This window comes from Anoplophora glabripennis, unplaced genomic scaffold (assembly GCF_000390285.2).
Source record: "Anoplophora glabripennis isolate ALB-LARVAE unplaced genomic scaffold, Agla_2.0 scaffold546, whole genome shotgun sequence".
Taxonomy (NCBI): Eukaryota; Metazoa; Arthropoda; class Insecta; order Coleoptera; family Cerambycidae; genus Anoplophora; species Anoplophora glabripennis.
This window is the reverse complement of record NW_019426062.1, coordinates 201,786-223,760: the sequence shown is the minus strand read 5'-3', so window position 1 is coordinate 223,760 and position 21,975 is coordinate 201,786. Positions and strand designations below refer to the sequence as shown.

Below are 21,975 nucleotides of genomic sequence, written 5' to 3'. Positions count from 1 at the left end.
TGGAATCATGTTACGTTCGAATTAAATCAACAATTTTACGAAAGTAGTATTAAATTTTATAGCAATTTTTAAATTTTTATATACCCAGAAAACTAATCTATTTTAAACAGTTATAAAATATTTAGATTCCCTATTTTGTGACCTTTATAATGGAGTTAATTTTGTTAAAATTTGGTATCAATTGGTTGTCATGTTGTTTTAGGTTTCTTGACATTTTGAAAGACATAATACATGGTTATTCAAAAAAATATGGATTGTGATATTCTCTCTTATATGAATTCCTTCCCTTTCGTCTCTTTCATAATGCCGATTTTGATTATTTTGATTTGGAGGCACATATGCAGGTAAGTATATTAATATTTTCTTCAAACACTTCTAAATCATGTAAGGGCCGATCAATTTTTATGTGTCCCATCAATTATTCCTATAACCTGCTCTGGAAATTCATATTGGGCAAAATATTGTCCGATTACAACTGCCTCATTACCTCGGCCATTCTATAATTTGTAGAGACAAGTTACTTAGCAAGTATGTAACTTTTCTGGTTATTGTAGAGGGAGCTTAAGGCAATGCAAAATTTACCAGAATCATGGGTGAAATAATTAGAAATGGCAAATTTTTCTTCAATTCTATTAGCTACTTCCCTGTTAACACGGAAATGTTAAAAAAAAACTCGGCCACTATATTCAGGTACAGTAATTTCAAAGTAGTCCTTATTTTTTACTCTTTCTGTTTCTTAGAGTAAATCTATTGCACCATCACTCAAGCTGGACAATGCGTCTAATACCTAAGTCATCTGGATCACTGGACTCAAAATCAGACATCTGTAATATTTTAAAAAGTTTATTAAAAACACTGAATTTCTTTATATTATATTTTTTATTACCACAAGTAGCAATTCCATATTAATAATACAAGAATTACTATTTTTTTAAAGGGAACTTCCTGTATTAAATGTGACTATTTTTTACTTACATTAAACTAAAATCGTGAACAAAGTAATTATCAAAAACATAAACCTTACTTATAGGTTAATATTAACAAGATCACGTCATAAATTCCTTGAAAACTAGTTTGTTTCTTCATAATTCTTCATAAAGCTAATATTTTTTATTATCTATTCAGTTTAATTTTTTATTACAGCCCGGAATGACATATTTTCAGGATTTATATAATTCAAAGTAGCTTATATTATTTATATTAACATTTTTAAAACATCAGAAAAACGTCATAATTTATTTTTAATTCAAACTACCGCTTTTTTTATCTCACCCTCTCTAACCGGTACATATGGGACATTAGCGCCCTCTTAATTTGGTAATTTATTTGTTTACATGGAGTTAGGGTTCCTTGTGTAGTCTCCATGGTTCATGCCGTGGCAGAGTTCGTGAATGGTAACGCAATTAAAAAAGGATCGTGAGGATGTTGGCCAACTGAAATCCGTGATCAGCCAAAATCTTCATTGAAATCCATGGAATTGGAATGAGCATCTCAAAAACATCAATTTATCGGTTTCTGGTTGAACATTTGGGCTACCAAATATTGCTCAAAATTCAACATTCGAAGGACATCATCAAGGAGGTCAAAAAGGACAAAACCTTCCTTTACAACATTGTGACTAGTGATGAAATATGGAGTTTTCCATATGATCCAGAAGAAACACTTAAGAAACCAAGAAAACTACAATTGTTTTTCATCATTAGTAGAGAACAATACAAATTATTATTAACCGATCTAGAGAAATAATAAATATATTTAATAAATCATGAACGCAGCACCCCAAACTATCAAATAGATAATTAAAAGAGTAAGCCCTCGATTCCAGACTTCTCAGTGACAGTTTAATCTAAATATCAAATTGTCTCTGGTTTCTCTAAAATATTCTCATTTAATTTATGTTTTAGAACATCTGACTCGAATCCAGAAACAAACAAATAATTTATTCGACGTTATCATTCCGTATTATGGAACATAATGAACATCTGCTACCGTCACCTTAATAAATTTAACACGTATTTCCGCATCCTATACTAAAAGGATCCTCATCGACTGAATTTGTAAATGCCACTCCTCTTTATGAACCAAACGCTCCAGCGTTCAGTAAAAAAATTAAGTGGCTTTAACCTGTAGACTTGATAACATCTACCCCCAAGATTCTTATGGCGAGCTAGTTATCACCTCCGCTTTCGTTTTTCTGTTTGAGAAAACCATTTGACACTGACATGCCACTTGTATGAACTTGAATTACATCTGGACCTCAGAGAAATTACAGACGGGAAATTGTAACTGAAAATAATTTAGTATATTTTTATCAATTTAGTCTTATTTGATGCGTAATTTGTGAAATATGCATCTATTAGCAAGCAGACGAGTATCTTTAATTAAAATTAGAATAACTATAATTATTGGTTTTAATAAAAGAACATTTTATTGATTTACGAAACATAATAAATATCCAGAAATTCTAAATGAAACAGGCCGGGTCGTATTATTTTATCAATTTAGACTAACCTTTTTTCGACTAATTAATTTGATTTTAGTTGTTGAATTAAAAATACCGGCTCTGGAACGTCTAAATAATGAAATAATTTCAGGTAATATAAAGTGTGTTTAAGAATATCGTATCATACATTCTAGGGATAATAGAGTATTAAAAAAATGAGATTTGTTGCTTTTCGGATATTAAAAAATTAGTTCAACTATCTCGCACCGTTGTCGCGGAATTATTCTCTTAGATTTCAGGCTTTGTTTCCAGAATATTCGAAAGATGCGTGAAAATTTGGGATCCATAGTGATCTTTGGTGGCCGGTCTGCTAATATCATCGGATTCTGTCAGTCTGCTTCTGTGGACAGATTATGGTGGGTCAAAACTTCAAAGAATTTTTCGACTCCACAACCAGCGCTATTTTGGTGGCTTATAATAGCTTTGTCTTTTGAACACCCCAACAACGGTTTCCAACAGTCAGATTTCAGATTTCTTCTTTTACGAGTGCTTCGGTGTAGAAATTCGAAAGATGCGTAAATTTAGAATTGGAATTACGCTTTATTTGGAAAGCAGGCTTTGCGAAAGATTCTCATTAGTCTGATTTAATTCATTTTTATGTAAGTTATATGGAACTAATAATAAGTCGAACTACTTTTTAGTCCAGGGAACGAAGAGAAAAATAGGGTAAAACCTCCGAATACTTTCGAATATATATGCTTGATATGCGTTTCTTATTTTTGGGATTGAAAACCACCCCTTATGCTAAAAAACTTAATATAATATAAAAATAGGTGTTATATAGTTAAGTTTCAACCCTTAAAAACCACCCTTAATGACAAAAATATAAAATGAATAGTTTCTGCGACCTTAAAATATTTTTATAGCGCATATATTATAGATAGAAATCTTTTCGGTAGTTTATGGTATTATCAAAAATATTTTACAATATTTCAACAAAATATTTAAAAAAATAGTTTTTAACAGTTTTAAATGATTTGATAGTACAAACAGGATAAATTAAACTCTTCTATATGTTTATAATAAGAGTATAAGAGTCGATCATGATGAAGTACTGAATATTCTGGTCAACTTAGACGAAAATAAGGGTGCTGACCCTGATGGAATTCCTTCATTCTTTGTAAAAAAATGTGCCAATTCACTTTATATACCACTAACTATTTTATTTAATAAATCGTTTGAAGAAGATGAATTTCCACAATTGTGGAAGGCAGCTTTTGTGATACCTATTTTCAAAACAGGTGAAAGACACTTAGTAAAAAACTATCGTCCTATCAGTAAATTAATATCGTTAGTAAAGGACTGGAGAAGGTGAGTTACGATAACTTATTCAATGCAGTTAAATCTTCAATAATTTCGCAACAGCACGGTTTTTACCCTAAAAGATCAATCGAATCGAACCTAATACAATATACGAACTATATTTATTAATAACTACATGGATTGTCAAATTCAAGTAGATTCAGTATACACCGATTAGCAAGGCGTTTGATAAAATCAACCACAACATTATTATAGCTAAATTGGTTGAGATGGCTTACATCATATATTTTCAATAGATCGCAGCTGGTAACAATGAATGGTTACCGCTCTTTTTCATTCACAGCTACTTCTGGAGTGCCTCAAGGATCTCACTTGGGTCCATTATTATTCTTAATCTATAAAAACGATATAAATAAATGTTTTAAATTTTGTAATTTTTTAATGTATGCTGATGATCTTAAGATATATTCTAAAATAAATAGCCTTGCGGAATGTACATTATTTCAAAATGATCTTGATACATTTTATAGTTACTGTTTGCTGAATAACCTTCATTTAAATTTCAAGAAATGTCATTATATTTGTTTTACTCGCAATAAAATTTATTTAGATTTGACTATAACTTCAATAACGAAAGGCTTTCTTACTTACAGGAGATAAAAGACCTAGGTGTTATTTTTGATAGAAAATTAACTTTCTCCCCCCCCCCCCTATAGAGTACATTACATTGAAAAGCAGTAAGATGTTAGGGTATATCATCAGAGTATCTAAGGATTTTAGAAGGGTAAATTCCTTAAAATCATATTTTGTTTAAGTCTATAGTTTAATAAATTTTGCTTGAACCGTTTGGAATCCCCAGTATGTGGTTCATAACTCCCGTCTTGAAGCTATTCAAAACAAATTTCTTAGATACCTGAATTTTAAAGTTACCGGGGTATATACTTTCCAGAACTCGGCTTTTCTACAACAAACATTTAAAATTGGATCTTTAGAAAATAAGAGAAATCAGAATGACGTAATATTTTTGTTTAAACTTCTGAATAATCTAATCGACTCGCATAACTTATTAAATCTTGTAAATATTTATGTACCACCCAGAAGTTTTAGAGTTAATATATTATTTCAAGAGTCATTTTAGCACCTAACTCTGGACAAAATTCGCCGTTGAACAGAATGTTCAGAACTTACTTATGTTTGGTTTGGTTGTAAATCAATTATATTTAGTGAACATTGTTTTGGGCTCTTAGCCAGCCTGTTCATGTTCCGTTTTCCTAAATAAATAAATAAATAATACAATTTATAATTTATCGCTTTATTTTAACCCCTTAAAAAACACCACCAATGACAAAATATAGGTAATAATCCAATAAACAATGCAAAATAATTTTTTTTCGTAATAACTTTCTTTCTCGCAACATACTTTAATTTATGCAATATTGAAAATAATTATTTCTCAATATTTTTGTTATGCAGAAAGTCATAATTTCAAATTTTCTTATATATATATGCTCCAAAGTTGTGGATAATCAACATATTGTTATGCTCCGAAAAGCAGTAAGGTACCGTTGTTTTCTTAACGATAACTTCCTTAATTTTAAAGCGTTATTTTTGAGATATATGAGGTTGAAGGGATTGAAAAACATGACCTTCGCCCCTAACTGCAAACTTCTAGTAGCGACATCTGTTGTTAATTTTTATCCTACACAAATAAAAAGACAACCAAAATATTCCGTGAAAAAAAATCTAAACTTTGAACTCTTGAATATTTTTCGTATCTTTTTTATTTTTAAAGTTATTTTCAAAAATATGTTATTTTCTTTGGAATTAAAACAAATTTTTCAATCAAAAAGTAATATTTGCAAAAATATGCATTCTAAACCGCTTCAGGACACCAAGTTATTTTCAAAAATATGTTATTTTCTTTGGAATTAAAAAAATGTTTTCAATCAAAAACTAATATTTTCAAAAATATGCATTCTGAACCGCTTGTATAATATATTGTTAACACATATAAAATGTAATTGTAGAAGGATTACCTTTAATTTTAAACCTCGTAAATATTCATCAGTTTTTGTACCGATTTTATTTCCGAAAAAGCGAATTAATAGTTTTATTTTGATCATCTCTGTTAATTTTTATGCTAATGCTTAAGGTCAAGTTCATTTTAAAGATGTTTTAAAGTACTTTAAAAATGTCCTGTGCATTTTTCTTGAAAAATAGATTTTTTTTAGTTATTTTACGTTAAATGCTTCCAATTTAGTATCTGCCGGACATGAAATATCTTCAACCAACCTCTTGTATCTACATCAAGAAACCTCAATCTTTTCTTTTTCTATAAACTTCATTTTCTTCGTAAATTTTATTTTTAATAGAATGTCTATTATCAGAGTTATTTGAGAAAAACTACTGAAAAACGTTTTTTTTTAATAAAAAATATACATTATCAATCACCAATAAGTAACTAATATTGACTTATCGAAAAATGTTCATAAGATAATTTTTGCTTAAAATTGTTTGCTTTATCGATTCCTGGGGTTATTTTCAACATTTTATTTTTCATCCCCCGGGAAAAATCACTACATAACTTTTGTTTCTTGAGCTATTTTCTACTTCTAGTCCAAGTTTAACGTCAATCGGTTCTATCTGAAAGAAATCGGGGAGGAAACCCGTGATTCCCTGGACTATTTATTTAAAAATCTTAGGTGTAATTTTTCTACATACCTAATCTTTCCTGATATATTTCTTAATGTCGTTTTATGTCTATGATCAAGTTGGGATAAATTTATAACGAAGTAATTCTTTAATAATTTTTTTAGATGTATCACAGGCTACATTCGACAAACAAGTGAAACGCGTGATCCTTTTCTAACACTCTTAAATAAGTGAAATATTAAAATTGTACAAAGTTATTTCTATTATATTACTTACTGTTGCTTTCTAAAATATTTTTGAGAACTAATAAAATTGTAATTGATACCTCCGATCCTACAGAAAATCCATTGTTCTCCGACAAATGCTTTTCAAACTTTGACAAATAGAATGGAATCGTTTCTCTCATCAGCTTAGCTTTCTTTTCTTCTTTCTTTACTGGATCCTGCTCCATCCTAAATTGGGCAATTCCTGAAACAAAAAGAAATAATCCTTGATGAGTTAATTCAGCCCCCCTTAAAAAAATAGATATGACATATCCTACAGAAATGTAGACTCTGTCAACTTAATATACGGAGTGTTTCTGAAATAAATGCGTTACTTGAAAAGCTTGATAGAGGACACGAAAATGAATAACTTTTATTAAGCAACTTCGTTTTAATCTACAACATTACATTTTAAATTGGAAAATAAATGTTCACATGTTCATTCATCGAATTTCATTAGCTGCAGCAAAAATACGCTGTTCTGATCTGCTGCATCGACAATAGTCGTTCGGTATTTTTTTCACTCAATGGAACAAATTGATATTATACATCATCGACAATTATTATTACCAATAATATAAATCACCAAAAATATCCAAAATTCATAATATATTCAAATTCATTCTCGCTCAATAACTATTTTTGTCTACAAAAACTGTCTCAAAATAATATTAAAAATAACAATTATGTAGTTTTACTATTGAAAATTATTTATTTACAATATTATATGCATTTATATGAAAGGAAAATGAGATTATGGCTCATAAAATAATAGTATCATTGAAATAAAGAAAAAAAATCATTGTAAGTATCTTTATTGAGTGAAAAAAATTGGGTCCAAAATGAAAAAAACAAAAATTTTATCTTTACTTCAACTTCAATCGTGAATAACTTTTGAAGGAGTAAATTTATGCAAAAATGTAAAGAGACCTTTAAAGAGAGCATTAAATTGCCTTTGAAAATCTGTATTGTTCTTTTTCAGATATTAATTTGTTCGTTATTTACAAAATTCCAAAGTTAAAAAGTCAAATCGAAAAAACATATAAATTTTCAAGGCTTGATTACATGGAAACAGCTCGCCTGTCGAAAATTTTCAATCAGACCTTTTTCATTCAATTTCCTACAAAAATATATGTAGATAACTTTTTTTACCTCGATTGTTTGGCAGTTTTGGCGCAAAAATGGGATCAGGAATAAAAATCCAAACTAGCGATGATATAGACCTCTTAAAACTAATATTATGGGATCAAACTATTTTTTTTTTGTCATTCTGAATGATATTATCAATATATCTTTCAAAAAAAAATAGTTGATTTTTTTGGCCAAGTCTATTTTATTTCATACAGCCCCACACAAAAAAGTTCAGTCCATATCCGGACTTCGTGCTGGCCAACGTACAGGACCATTTCGTCCTATCCACCTTTCCGGAATGTTGGTATGGAAAAATTTACAAACTGCACGGGAAACATGGGGAGGGGCACCATCATACATGAGGGCACGGATATGTAAAGGGACGTCTTCCATCAAATTCGGTAAGGCGTTTGTTAAAAACTCTAAATAAGCAGCACCATTTAAACGTGCTGATAAACACTATCGAACCGAGTAATCTGTCACCAAAAACACCACAGAACACATTCACTGAAAACCGTTGCTGGAACCCAGATCTTTGTACAACCTGAGAATTTGCATCACACCAATAGTGAATGTTGTTGAAATTTAGTATGTCGTCTCTGGTAAAACAAAATTCATCCGTAATCTTGTAAAATCCGGATCTTGTGCTGTTTTATACGGAGCTGAAAATCATTATTATTTCATGCCTGAACCTGTTGGACATGATAAGGGTTTAATAATTGTTCCCGTAGTACATGCCACACGGTACTGTCACTTCTCGGCAAATGTCGCGGGTACTGCGCCTCAAACCTTCCTCAACGAGGTTTATAATGTTTTTTTCGTTATCGAAAACATGTCACGGCCTTTCCCCTCCACGACCTTGATCTGGCAGGTAGACACTCATGGTATCAGGTAACCTTTGAACTGGCCTTTACACTATTAGGTTGTCGTCTGTTGCAATAACGGACCGCATACAAACAAGTCTCATTTTAATTGGACTGTCATTCTCCGCATATTAACACCATATCTAGTAATATTGCAACATACAACTAAAAAACACACGACATACTGACTTACCATCATATTTGTTTGATTGTGGAAGTCACGTGGAACATCAGCCAATTAGAAAAACGCTCTACGCATGTAGCGAGTCCGACGCATTCTGTCCGTGCACGTGCACAAGATGCATAGTGTCGGCTTACACTTATGGTTGCTTAATAAAAGTTGCTCATTATTGTTGTTGTTCCTGTTCAGGGAACTAAAACTGCACCTAAGCTATAAGGAAATACACGAACCATTAGTTTAAAGATTCCGATTTTTATATATCATTCCAAAGGTTGAAGAACACAAGCGAAATTGTTAGATTGATCTGTTACTTGACAAAACTTTATTCTACTAAGTTTTCTGCTATATTGTTGATATCTAATGGTTTTTGTGAAACGCAGATGTACATTTGAGATGTCACTTAGACTTTTATTTAAAACCTTTTTAAAGAAAAGGTAATAACGTTCCAAATAAGACATTTCAAATATTTTACCATTAAATAAAACACAGCAAAAAAAAATACTGCATTTCTAGAAACCTCTATTTACAAAACTTAAAAATAATGTTCTGGATAATCGGTTTGCCTATACACAAAAAAAAATAATAATAATCCAGAATCGTTCTCTGATATTAGAATAATTAGTATTTTACCTGCGCTTTCCAAAATTTTTGAAGGATTGTTATATAATCAAATTTATAAGTATTTTGTAAATAATAGTCTCTTACCTCTATCCCAATAAGGCTTCAGGAAAGGGCATAGTACTTCAACTGCTCTAATTACCGTTACTGATGTTTTAATAAAAGCACAGGACAGGGGACTAGTTAGTGCTTTAGTTTTATTGGGCTTCTCTAAAGCTTTTGACACAATTAATCATAATTTTCTTTGTTCTAAACTTAAGTACTATGGTTTTGATGAACCCACTTTTGATCTTAAGATTTCAACGGGTATGTGTTAATAACATTTTATATAATAGTTTAGAAATACTTTCTGGTGTACCCCAGGGTACAATTTTGGATCCCTTACTTTTTATAATTTACACTGCTTCCATTTTAGAATCTATTCAACAATGCAAAGTACAAGCTTATGCTGATGATACTCAACTATTTTATCATTTTGATATTAATGATCTGGATCAAGCATGCAATATTGTCATCTCTGAGTTACAAACTGTAAGGCAATTATCTGATGAGCATAATTTAAAATTAAATTCTAAGAATTTTTTTTTTGTACTAAGAAAAGGGTACAAATATTAAGACTCAACTTTAATATTACAATACATTACAATAATAATTGATGGTATTCCAATTCCTATTACTGACAGTGTAAAAAATCTGGGAGTGACTCTTGACAGTAACTTACGGTTCAATCAGCATGTGAAAACATTACTCCAAAAATCTTATTCTTTGCTTAGATTAATTTATAGTAGTCGTCATATTCCGAGTAAAAGATAAAATTATGCTATGTGAGTCACTTGTTCTTTCCTATTTTAATTACTGTGATTATGTCTATGGTCCATGCCTTAGTATGCAAGAAAAAAATAGAATTCAAAAAGTACAAAATTCATGTTGTTGACATGTACATGAATTAAGAAAATTTTATCATATTTCTCACAAAATAGTAAAAATCAAGTGGCTCAACATGGAGAATCATCGACGTCACCATCTTGGCAATCTTGTGCATAAAATTGTAACTATTCCTTCTTATCATTCATTAAAAACTAAATTTATCCTAATGTTCATTCGAGGAATATCCGATTTAAAAATACTTTTACAATGCCACATCATATAATGCTCTATTTAAAAGATGACTTATAATTCTATCACTTTATACAATTCTCTTCCTGATAATTTTAAAATTTTTAATATTAACAAATTCAAGTATAAATTATCATATCTATTGAGTGGACAGCTGATTTTATAGTTTATATTCGAGGATTTTTATTTTAAACTGTTGATTATTGTTAGGTAATAATATTTTATTTTAATTGTGTTATTGTTTCTTTTCTGACCGATTGTCTGTTGTTATTTATGTATTTTGAAATCACATGCTATCGCATACAAATGGTTGAGTGTGAATAGCTTTTACTAGACTTCGGTATGGGTATGCGAATTTTTTCCTTTACTTTTTTCTATTTCTTTATTTTTATATTTACATTATCTGCTTCTAATAAAGACGATTTATTATTATTATTATTATTTGGTCAGCTCTAAAACCTTCCAGTGCCTATTTTCATTTGAATGGTTCAAAAAATTATCATAAGAAAATGAAATAATATAAATACATTTTTTTATGAATGTCGTAAGTTTTTGGGGAACCCAACAGAACTTGATACAAGTCTGTTTACCTTCGCCCAAATGGAGCTTGATGTATGGTCCATCCGTTTCCGAGCGGAATAGGAGAATTAAATATTTGATAAAGATATATATAACTACAAATTATATTTCACATTAAAGTGATTTTATCAGAAACAGAATACTGTTACCTTAACTGAACGGCGATTCAGGTAGGTGGAAGTTAATCTCACTGATATTTGAGTTGTTTGATTGAAAAAGTTTCCTTATTAAGTAGGCAGGTTGGAAATTAGATCAGAAGATATAACTTGAACTTGGTGAAAATGTTACTAAATTATAATTAAAAGACAAATTTGTTCATGCAGGAACAAGAAAATAAACAATCAAGGGAGTATATCAAACATTATAGTAACAATAACATAACAATATTAATTGGGCATAGATAAAAAATTGCTCATTTGTAAAATATGCTAATTAAAGGGGTAGAAGCTAAGTTTACTTTCCAAACTTTTTGCACCCTCGAACAAGGGCATTCCAGATAAGGAGGTGACGTTATAAACTCAGAGGATCAGGCGTTCCCCCGAACAATTTAATTAATAACTGTGAGTTTTAGGCTCGAAATTTCAAACCATTTAATCCGAGCTGAAAATTCGTGCCTATGTTCCACGCATTGGTCGTGAGAACGACGAGGAGAGAATAAATTATACTACAGTTATTAGAGGTTCTTCTATAATTTTTAGATCCACAAAATAAATGGTTTTATAGAAACCTGTCATAATATTTAAATAAGTTTTGTTTAAATACCAACGTATTATTTATATGCAAAGTAAATATTTAACAAAATCTTCATTCTGTTAAATAAACAAGCGATATTTTACAATCACCTAATAAATAACTATCCTGGTGTCCATTTGATAGGTTGTTACTCTCTCGTAGTGTTATCATTAGTCAAGAAAATATATTACAAAGTTATTTTTTAATATGATGACATAAGTATATAATGAAATTTGAACCATTTCAATCATCAATTTATTTTATCCGTAATATCTACATATCTCGAGCTGTTTCTTTAAATTTTATGCCAGGTTCGTACCCAAATAGAGTTAGAATATTAATATCTATTTTTTCAAATAAACCAATTTTTTCCACAATCACCTTATAATCGGACTTTTATCCACACATATGAACCGTCTAAATCGATACTTTATTCACTAGCAGAATTTAATTTATTTACTTATTAACATTAACATTTACATTTATAGTAATAGACATTCCGTTTTTTGTTTTATTACATTTAACTTCCTTTCCTTTAATAACAACCCTTGTAGCATTGTTGCCATCATTTTCGGAACGCATAACATCTGCCGAAGTTTGTGAAGAATTTGCACAAGTTACGGATGTCTCTTTTTATAAGGAACAGCTATATTTTCCTTAGATTTTCCTTGCAATATCAAGTTTGTTAGATATAGACTTTTTAACATAACTTTCTGCTACAGAGAAGCTCTTCCATCCACCATGCCGTTTGATTGTTGTAAGATCAGCACCTTTATTGGCTAATAAAGTTGACGTGCGCCTCATACAATGGCCAGTGTTTGCTTCTGGATTTGCGATATTCAGGAATGAAGCAACTATTGAGGGTACCTTCGCCAATGTGTTGATTCCAACAGGTTGAGAAATACATTTTTGATTTTTGTCTTGTGTTAGGCGAATTGGGGGCAGAGAAATATATTTTCTGCATATATCTACAGCAAAATCCTTCTATAATTGTAAATTTTCTTGAAACGCCCGTCTTGGTATCAAGTATTGAAACAAGTAGGTAACTGCCAACGTCTTGTACGGCACTAATTTCCAAATTTATTAATTCGCAGCATGCACAGGCACCAGAAACCCCCATTATGAGTACCTAAACCTAAACCTAAAATAATTCAAAGTTCACTTTATACCTAACAACATGTATAAGGTAAAGGGATATTACCTTAATCATTAAATAATATTCTTTTTCTACGTTCATGCAATAAACACAACTTTATTGAACTATATTTACTAGAAAAAGTGGATCTTTATTGTACTAGTGCAATTGCACTCATCTGTCATTATAGTACATCGTTTGTGATCAAGACAAATATAAACATTCAAATGAGCGAAATATTTAGTCCGTTTTCTGTGAGATTGTAATACGTTTCAAAGAATTGCGGATTTTATTTTATTATCAATCATAGGTATTTATTATGTACTGGATTACGAAATTACTAGAAAATGCATTTTTTTCTAAAATGCCATATGATTACAATTTATAAACACAAACGTAAATGCCTCACACATACGCGATCACGACTACTATGATTTGGATAATGCAACTTTGCAGTTCTAGAAATGTCAGTCAAAAATTAATTTTGACACTTAAACAAAGTTTAAAAATGAGTGATATTATTAGAAAAATAGATGATAGTGATGAAGAAGAATTTGTTGGGACCCCACCAGAAGTTAGTGATATAGCAAATACTGCGTCATTAAACTTATTATCTAGCAAATCAAGAAAACTATATGAAAAAAGTTATAATCGTTTTAATGAGTGGTGCTTTTTTTATTTTTCTACACCTAAATAAAACATTTTTTTTTCATGAACGTAGAAAAAATATTGTATGCAACTCGTGCAAAAAGTGTTTATTGTACTCGACATGTTGTCAAATTCACGTCGCGTGCAATAAACACTTACTTTTTGCACTTGTTGCATAAATAACTATTATCGGAAGCCTCAGTCAAAAATTCATCAACATGTGTTCTTTCCAATACAGCAGCTTTTTTTGCTTTGTATCCTCTGGATTCAATTTTATAATAAGCAGTAAGCTTGTTATATTTTTCAGTATCTATATTTTTGTAGACCTTCATAGTAGCCTTCAACATCGAATACTTCGACCACATAGATGAAATTGCATATTTCTTCTTCAAATTTTAAAAATACGGTACCATATGTCTTCATATACAGGGTAGGAAAGTACCGATGGTCTATCTGAAGTTACGTGAGAGCGATAAAGTAAGCGATAGAAATCCATGCGATAGAGAAGGATGGCTATAATGAATGCCTCTCATAGTCACCGCCCGTTTCGCACTTCCGCAAATAAGATTCACTTCTTACTTGCTTACTCCATCAATGAAGAAACATTTTATTCAAAAGAGGAGCCCCATCTTGAAGATAAAACATGCGTGCCCGTACGTGTCCTTCAAAGAAATAGGGACCCACAAGTACATCGCCTATTATGCCAGCCCAAACATTTACCGAGAACCGATGCTGAAAGTTTTCTTAATCGCGTGAGGATTTTCATCGGCCCATATGTGCATATTATGGAAATTCTCTTCATCACGGGTAAATGTCGGCACATTTGTTACACAAACATAAGCAGGAAAATCTACTTGATTGGTACATTGCCGTAAAAACCATCTGCAAAAACGAATTCGTTGATCACAATCCGGGGGTAAAATCTGTTGAACTAGTTGCAGATGATAGGAGTGCAACAGCTGGCGCCTTAAGATGCGATGTACGGTACGAGATGAGGTTCCTACTTGTTCTGCGAGTCGTGGTCTTCGTCAAGATTTTCTAACACTGCATCTTCAACATTAAGGTTCACTTGCTGACCACGTCCTTCTCCTCGAGGAATAACACTTCCCGTATCTCGCAGCCGCTGAACGCACTGTAGGATTGTATTTGCACATGAGGGGTGACGTTGTGGCCATTGTTCCCGGTACAACCTAGTCGCCGCGAGCACATTTTCTCCGGCTACACCATACACTAACACCATATCGACACGTTCGAAAATAGTAAATGCATTGTTTTCTCGGTTCATTGTAAAACTAGTTTGTGCACAAACTAAAAAATTAAGCAAAGTAAGAAATAAGAATCTCGTTTTTAATGTAATCGGCACGCTATTCTTAAGTTTTACTTTTTTATAAGAATTACACTGTCACTATCGTGGAATTACAAAATAAAAACTTTTGTCTGGAATCTTCCACTTTTTAACATTGATGGGTCGATGGACGATGCTTAATATTTAATAATTAAGTGAATAATGTATTCAATACAAATACAAAATCAGTCGACTGCACACAGTTTTTTGACAATGTAACCTAACCTTCATTTAGTATTACTAGATTATACCGACTTAAATTATAAGGTTGCATCTCGAGTCGCATACAAACATTTCCAAAGTTTTTAATGAATAACAAGGGTCGGCCTTCATTTTCGTTGAATAAATGAACTTTAATTTACAAAAAAAAAACGCAAAGATAGAACTTTTTAGTATAAGACTTTTCTATTACAAATATCATCAGGAAGTTGTAATTAATTTTTATATAGATTATACACGCCACACCCTGTATATTGTCATAGCTTATGTACATCACATTTATGTCTATCTGAACCATATCATATATTAGTTATGTAATTTTTAATGTTCTTGACAAACTTACGATTTTTCAAGTGATGCAACAGGTTTTTCAGCAGCAAGTTCTCTAATACTCTAGTATTTTTGTGTAGTAACTTTTAGGACGCTTATAACGAGTCCTTTATAGCGAGCCTTCTGCCTCTGTTATCTTATGACCAGCACCTCGTAACAGGTCCTTTGGTTTATGACTGTTTTTCACCATCTCTGTGTCATTCCGAAGAGTTTTACATCCCTTTTGGGCATTTTTATGGCCAATTTTATATAGAAAGCTTTCATTTTCCCGCTTAGTTTTTTATTTATGAAAACACAGTAAGTAGGTTTGTAGACTAAGAAAGATTATTTACGAATTCCTTTAATTTTGCAACAACGCAACACTCTGGGTGATAAACCCTTTAGAAATCATAAATTAGATTCCAATCGTTATTCATAGAAGGAAATTAAAACACATTTTTTTAGCATCCGTTATTCCAGATTTTAAAAGTGGTTGAAAGGAAATTAAAAAACCTTTAAATAATATCACACCATTGATTTTGCCTTTTGATTTTAAAACAACAAGTTAGATTGTGAAAATGACTTAACAAAAAAATACAATCACATGTCGAACAACTTTTTTTTTGACAGTCAGTACAAGGCTTAAAAACACAAAATTTATTAAAAAAAGCATCTACAATAATTTTTTGAAATACCTCATCATATTTTTTAAAGTACATTGCACCTCCCTAGCCTTAACTAGGAATCTTTGACCGGTCCTTGTTGTTCCCGGGCTAGATTCTGTGGAGGCGGATCCTTTAGACCCTCCCTCATGACAAGACAAGCCATACCCTTGCAATAATCTCATACTGGCTCTTACATTTAAAAGTACATCTTCTAGCAGCCAGTGCAAAACTCTGAGGTTACTGTCGCTATTTAGACTATTTTAGATCAAAAGTTTCCTAATCGGTGTCGGTTATAGAGGACCGGTTGCGCGGTCGCCAAGATCACCGGACCTGAACCCTTTGAATTTTTTCTTGTGGGGGTTGATGAACAGTTTAGCGTTTAAAACCGCGATAACACTCGCGAATTATTAAAAGCTTAAATTGAAGTTACAGTCCAAATAATTTGCGGAAAACTCTTGTCGTTATTACGAGCAACCTCAGAAGAGCAGCTTCGTCGCGCGAATCTTTATCTCGACTAAAACGGGAATAACTTTGAATAATTTCTGTAAAGGTGGCATCGCACCGTAAGAGCAGGGCAGAATCGTACCATCAAGATTATTTCTGTAAGTGGAATGTTTTTTTATTTTTTTTAGGCTTGTGATTTTAGTAGAGTGAACTGCTACTTCAAAAGATATCAATATATAGATTTCCGTTGTAATTGGTAAAAAAGTAGTCTAAATGAAGTCTCGTCTGTTGTTAAAATCTAAATTGATCCTTGGTAATTATTTTGGATAACTCAGTATGATTTTAAATGTAAATTAAATGTTAGAATAGGTATGTTTCTTAAAATCAGTTGAGCGAAAGTGGCGTAACTATTTTTATATATAAAATGTGAAATTTCAAGAACAAGCAGCTTTTTACCGAGCTTTTCGAGTGGACATAATAATAAACTGCCTTCTAAATTGTAATGTACAAAGCATTAACCTAATTTCGGTTAAAAATATTCAGGATTAGCCTAGAAAATTTCAATGTAGATGGTAAAAAATAAATTATTTTCTTATTAGAATCATTGTAAACGGAATAACATGAAAGTTTTGTCATTAAAAACTCATAAATGATGGAGATAAAGCAATTAACTGAAAATGGTTAAATAAATCTTCTCTACCAAGTGATGGATAATATAATTAGTAACTTCAAATTGATCTACAAAGTGTTCCTCTGTCAAGTCGAAGTTCTTAATTAACTTAAACCTAAAAGATTGCTTCTCTTATAGCAAATTATGTCTAAAAATCAATGACTCTGCTCATCAAATTAAAGAGGCATTGCTGAAATTAGAAATATTTTGGAAAACAAAAGTCGGATATTTAATTTTAAATTCTGAAATGAGAGAGTCATATAATAAAACGCAATTATGGGAAATAAGGTATGCAAAAGGTCGATTTAAATTAAAACTGATTTTTTTTTGAGAAGCATTCAAATTCAGTAATGTAATATTTTATCAATCAAATGAAACCACTTTACAGTTTGCCACAAAAAGAAGTCAATTTGTCAGTTTTATTGTGATTTTATTATTCTGAATCAAACGGGCTTGGAAACTGACAGTAATATTTTTTACTTATGCAAAAAATATATCGTATCATTGATTACTTAAAAAATAGATGAAATGTTGAAGCGAGCGAAATATTTCGTTATAGCTTTTAAGAATTCTGAAATAAATATTAAGCATAGCTATTGGATAACATAGAAATGAAATTGAAATGAAAAAGAAAACGATCAGAATACGAACAAAACGGTAAAAACTGTGGAAAATATGTATCGTTTTGAAGTTAATTAGAGTATCAGTTCCTACCAGACTAGAATTAAAAAATATATCTTTTAACATATCAGTATATAGAAGATATCTAGAAACGAATGAGACACTGCTTTCCAGTCACTTTTAGTGTAATTTTAATTTATTAAAAAATTAAAGACCTTCAAAAATTGTTTGCTATAATTCAGGTATTTTAAGTTATTTCAAGGAAACAATATAGTTTTTGAGGCATGCAAATATGAACAAAAATGTATTAGATATTTATCAAAAATCGTTACTAAGAACTTAAAGTATGCTTAATGTTTGTCTATTTCTTTATTTAAAAAAAATCGCGACTAAATTGTACATTGTAAGTAAGTTTTTGAGAGATTTTTTTTTAGTGATTTCTCATATGTTCCGAGAAGATAGACAAAAAGTATTTTGGATCATTGCAGGTTGAAGAGCAATAATAATTGATTCAATCGCCATTTTGTTATGGAAGTAATTCCATTTCATTGTGGCTCTATATGAATATAATTCAACAATATTAAAGAAAAACATTGTCAACAGCTACTATTTAAGTTGCGAAATCTTTGTAAAGAATAGGAATTGATCCCTAGTATGAACATTTTGTGTTAATTTTCACCAAGAAACAGTCTGTAGAAGTTTGACAGTCGAGGCATCCTTTAAACCCAAACATTTCTAAATCGTAGCCAACTATAATATACAACTGCTATTTAAAAATTACAAATAAATCCTAATCTTATAGATCGCTAAGAATCCCTGAAACGTCATTTTACTGCTGTAAAAAAGGTATACTACATTTCAGTTTCATATTTCGTGTTTCCGACGCTGAAGTAGTAGAGTTTATTGATTTTTTTATAAATATCACCAATTATACCGAAAAATGGGTCCTGGGTATTAAATTCGACTTCATAAGTACCGAATTATATAGTGGACTTTTACTGCAATTTAGATAATCGGAATTTATAGGGCGAAACACATGCAAAAACACAATTACAAAACTAATGGAGTTGTATCAGGCGAACCAGTAAAGCGGGCAATAAATCTGGGGAATCTGATAATTTGATTAAATGATAACTCTGACGGGAAATAAATGTAGGTTTTCGACGAAGTACGGTGCAAAATTTGAAACGAAAATTGCGTACATACATGTTAACTACAAAACCATGTTTTGTGTGTATTGAAATGAATAGGGTTATTTTACTCGTATTTGTTTATTCGTTGTGTTGTTGTCCAAATAACACTGCTTTATAAAACATGAATTATACAGTAGGTACTTCCTCGTATAGAGAAATGATTTCTGTAAAAAGCTAATTTGTATTGCATTTTTTTTCAAAAATTGAATGTTTTCACTAGTAAAATACTAATAAAGATGCAACAGAATAACAAAATCTGTACTGCTCGTTAAGCAAGCTACACATGCTCTAGTCGACCTCTCCGATCTCTCCGTATCGGACGATTAAAACAGTGCATGCGGCGAAGCGCTACATCTCCCCGATCGCGTAGGAAGACGCAACGATTTTCACTACACTTTCCAAAAATCTCTGCTAAGCCGATAAGATGCCATGATTGCCGCAAGAACGGGTACGAGAAAGACGAAACTAGTATTGTATATCATTTTATCTGCTCCCACTGTAGTAAATAGACTATTAATACATTGATTTTAAGGAGGTAAGTTTAAGGAGGGATTTTACCGCAGAAGTGCTGCTATGGACAACGGGAAGTAAATGAGGTAACTTACCTCCCTAGTTATAAATGCATATTTTCTGAACAAATAAACATAAATATTTGATAAACATTACATTTTATTAATTATTATGAAGAAATATTTATAGTAATTGTACAGTTATTACATTTAGTAACATTTATAAAACCTGTATAATTATTTCCCTCGCGTTTACTAATTTTCACATTTTTCTCAAAATGATTTGACCGCTCCATTTCAGTCATCGGAGGCTGAATATTATCTGACTGATCCATTAAAACAGCATGATGCGACGTACTAGACTACTAGAACCTGGAGTTGAAGCGTCATTGTAAACAATCCTGTTGACTATTTCACTTTTGTTACTTAAACTATCAGCAACATAACTTTCTGCAATTGTGGCTGATTTCCACCAACCACGCCGCCTCTTGATTGCTAATACATCAACTCCTGCATTAGCCAGTAACGTTGCCGATGTTCTTCGGAATGAATGGCCTGTATATGTTTCAGGATGTTCTAGTTTCAAAAACTGTGCAATCTTATTAGGAACCACAGAAAGGATATTCTTGCCGACTGGTTGGTTGTAACATCTGCCTGCTTGATAGCGGAAAAAAACGTGAAATTTCAATTTTAATTTCCAATCTAATCTTGATATATTTCCTGAGAATTTCTAGGTGAGAAACAGAACCCTGACGAGAAGTAATTGCAAACGTAGATTACATACCATTTTTCAATAATGTCATGGAAATTTTTGAAATTGACGTTGTCTAAAGTAAGTTTGCATAACTCATCAGAATAGCATGCTCCTGCAATGCCTAAGACCGTCACTACCTTCATTAGCAAATATGTGTTATCGGGTGCCTTCTTTAAAATTTCTATATGCTTGTCCGTAGCGCACTTTCGACTTCTCGGGCAATAAAAATTCGCACACAGCATTGGCTGCACTTTCTATTTGAAAATCATTCATTTAGAAATAATAATTCAAAACCAGCAAAATTGCAACTTTTATGTAGCTTTGTTTATAAACACCTTAGAAACGACAAAATCCAAACAACCAAGGCGACTTTGCAAGATTTCTAATGTCAAAATTAATTGATTAAGGAATGTCAAAAAATAAAACTTAATCAGCAGTTAAGTATAATTTACCAGTCTCGGACTTTAATCGTCATCCTTCGCTCCGCTCGGGCGCAAAATCGTCCTCGACTGGTAAATAATACTTACCTTCTTTATGTTCTAAATAACTGTTACTTTATAACAAAAATGTATAAAGAAAGGTTCTTTTCTTTCCAAAACGTTAGTTATTTGGCTTATAGATATGGAAACATTTTTAGCTGCAACTAACAGTACCAATACATAATTATTATCGTTCTTAGTGTTTTATCAAATTGTATAATAAGCAAATAAATTCACCATTTACTTTTATCGAATTGTATATCAAGCAAAATAAATTTACCATAAACTAAGTGTGAAGAATAAAATTTCCCTTATTTTGGAAAGAGTACTGACCTCATTTTATCTCATTCAGACGGGTTAGATGTTGCTCACGATTTTCAAGTAGGGAAGAGCATTTTTCTTTTTGAAATTGGGGTGTACGTTCCAAACAAGATGGAAATAAAATCAGACTAAAAAAGGAAAATTCGTCTCAGGGGATGTTCAGAGTAATGTTCCACAATTTGTTACTTCTTTCTGTGCTACTTGATTGAAGGTAAAGGTGAAAAAAACATTAAATGGGAAAAAGACACGGCAATACATTGCTTGTAAAAAAACTTGAAATGGATTCAAGACTTCAAGATTTATTTTTAGTTAATGCCTGTATTCTTTTAAACTACTTTTATATTTCCCCTTCCTTTAAGAACTATTATTCAATACTTAATATTATATGCGAGGTTCAAGTATACCTACAAATTGAAATCTATTGTAACTACTGTGTCCTCTTTATTAAATTGCTCCACATTTTACTGGCACTAATTTTAATTATTTACACTTTGATCAAACACATTCAGTCTCATTATATTATTAAATTTTCCAACAAATTGAAGCCTCACTCATACAGCAGTTGATTATAAAGAAATGTATAAGAAATCAAAAGCGAAACTATAAAAGACCGGATTAGGTCACGTACTTGTCCTAATTTTTTTTAGTGGGTGCAAGGACTGGCCTATTTTTGTCGCGGTCATCATTCCAGGAGAGAGCACTAACAATAAGTAATTCGCTATAGCTTAATACACCCCTGACAAATAATTCAGTAAAAAGATT

At 31.3% G+C, this 21,975-nt stretch overlaps 1 protein-coding gene across 1 annotated transcript in view; it reads right to left on the bottom strand.

Annotated features, from left to right (window-relative positions):
- The window catches only part of LOC108912518 (glutathione S-transferase), a 157,435-nt gene that overhangs the window by 16,260 nt on the left and 119,200 nt on the right, over positions 1–21,975 (bottom strand). The window contains exon 4 of the mRNA XM_018717758.2: positions 6,744–6,886. Coding sequence (XP_018573274.1) covers positions 6,744–6,886 — 143 coding nt within the window. The remainder of the gene's footprint in view (positions 1–6,743; positions 6,887–21,975) is intronic.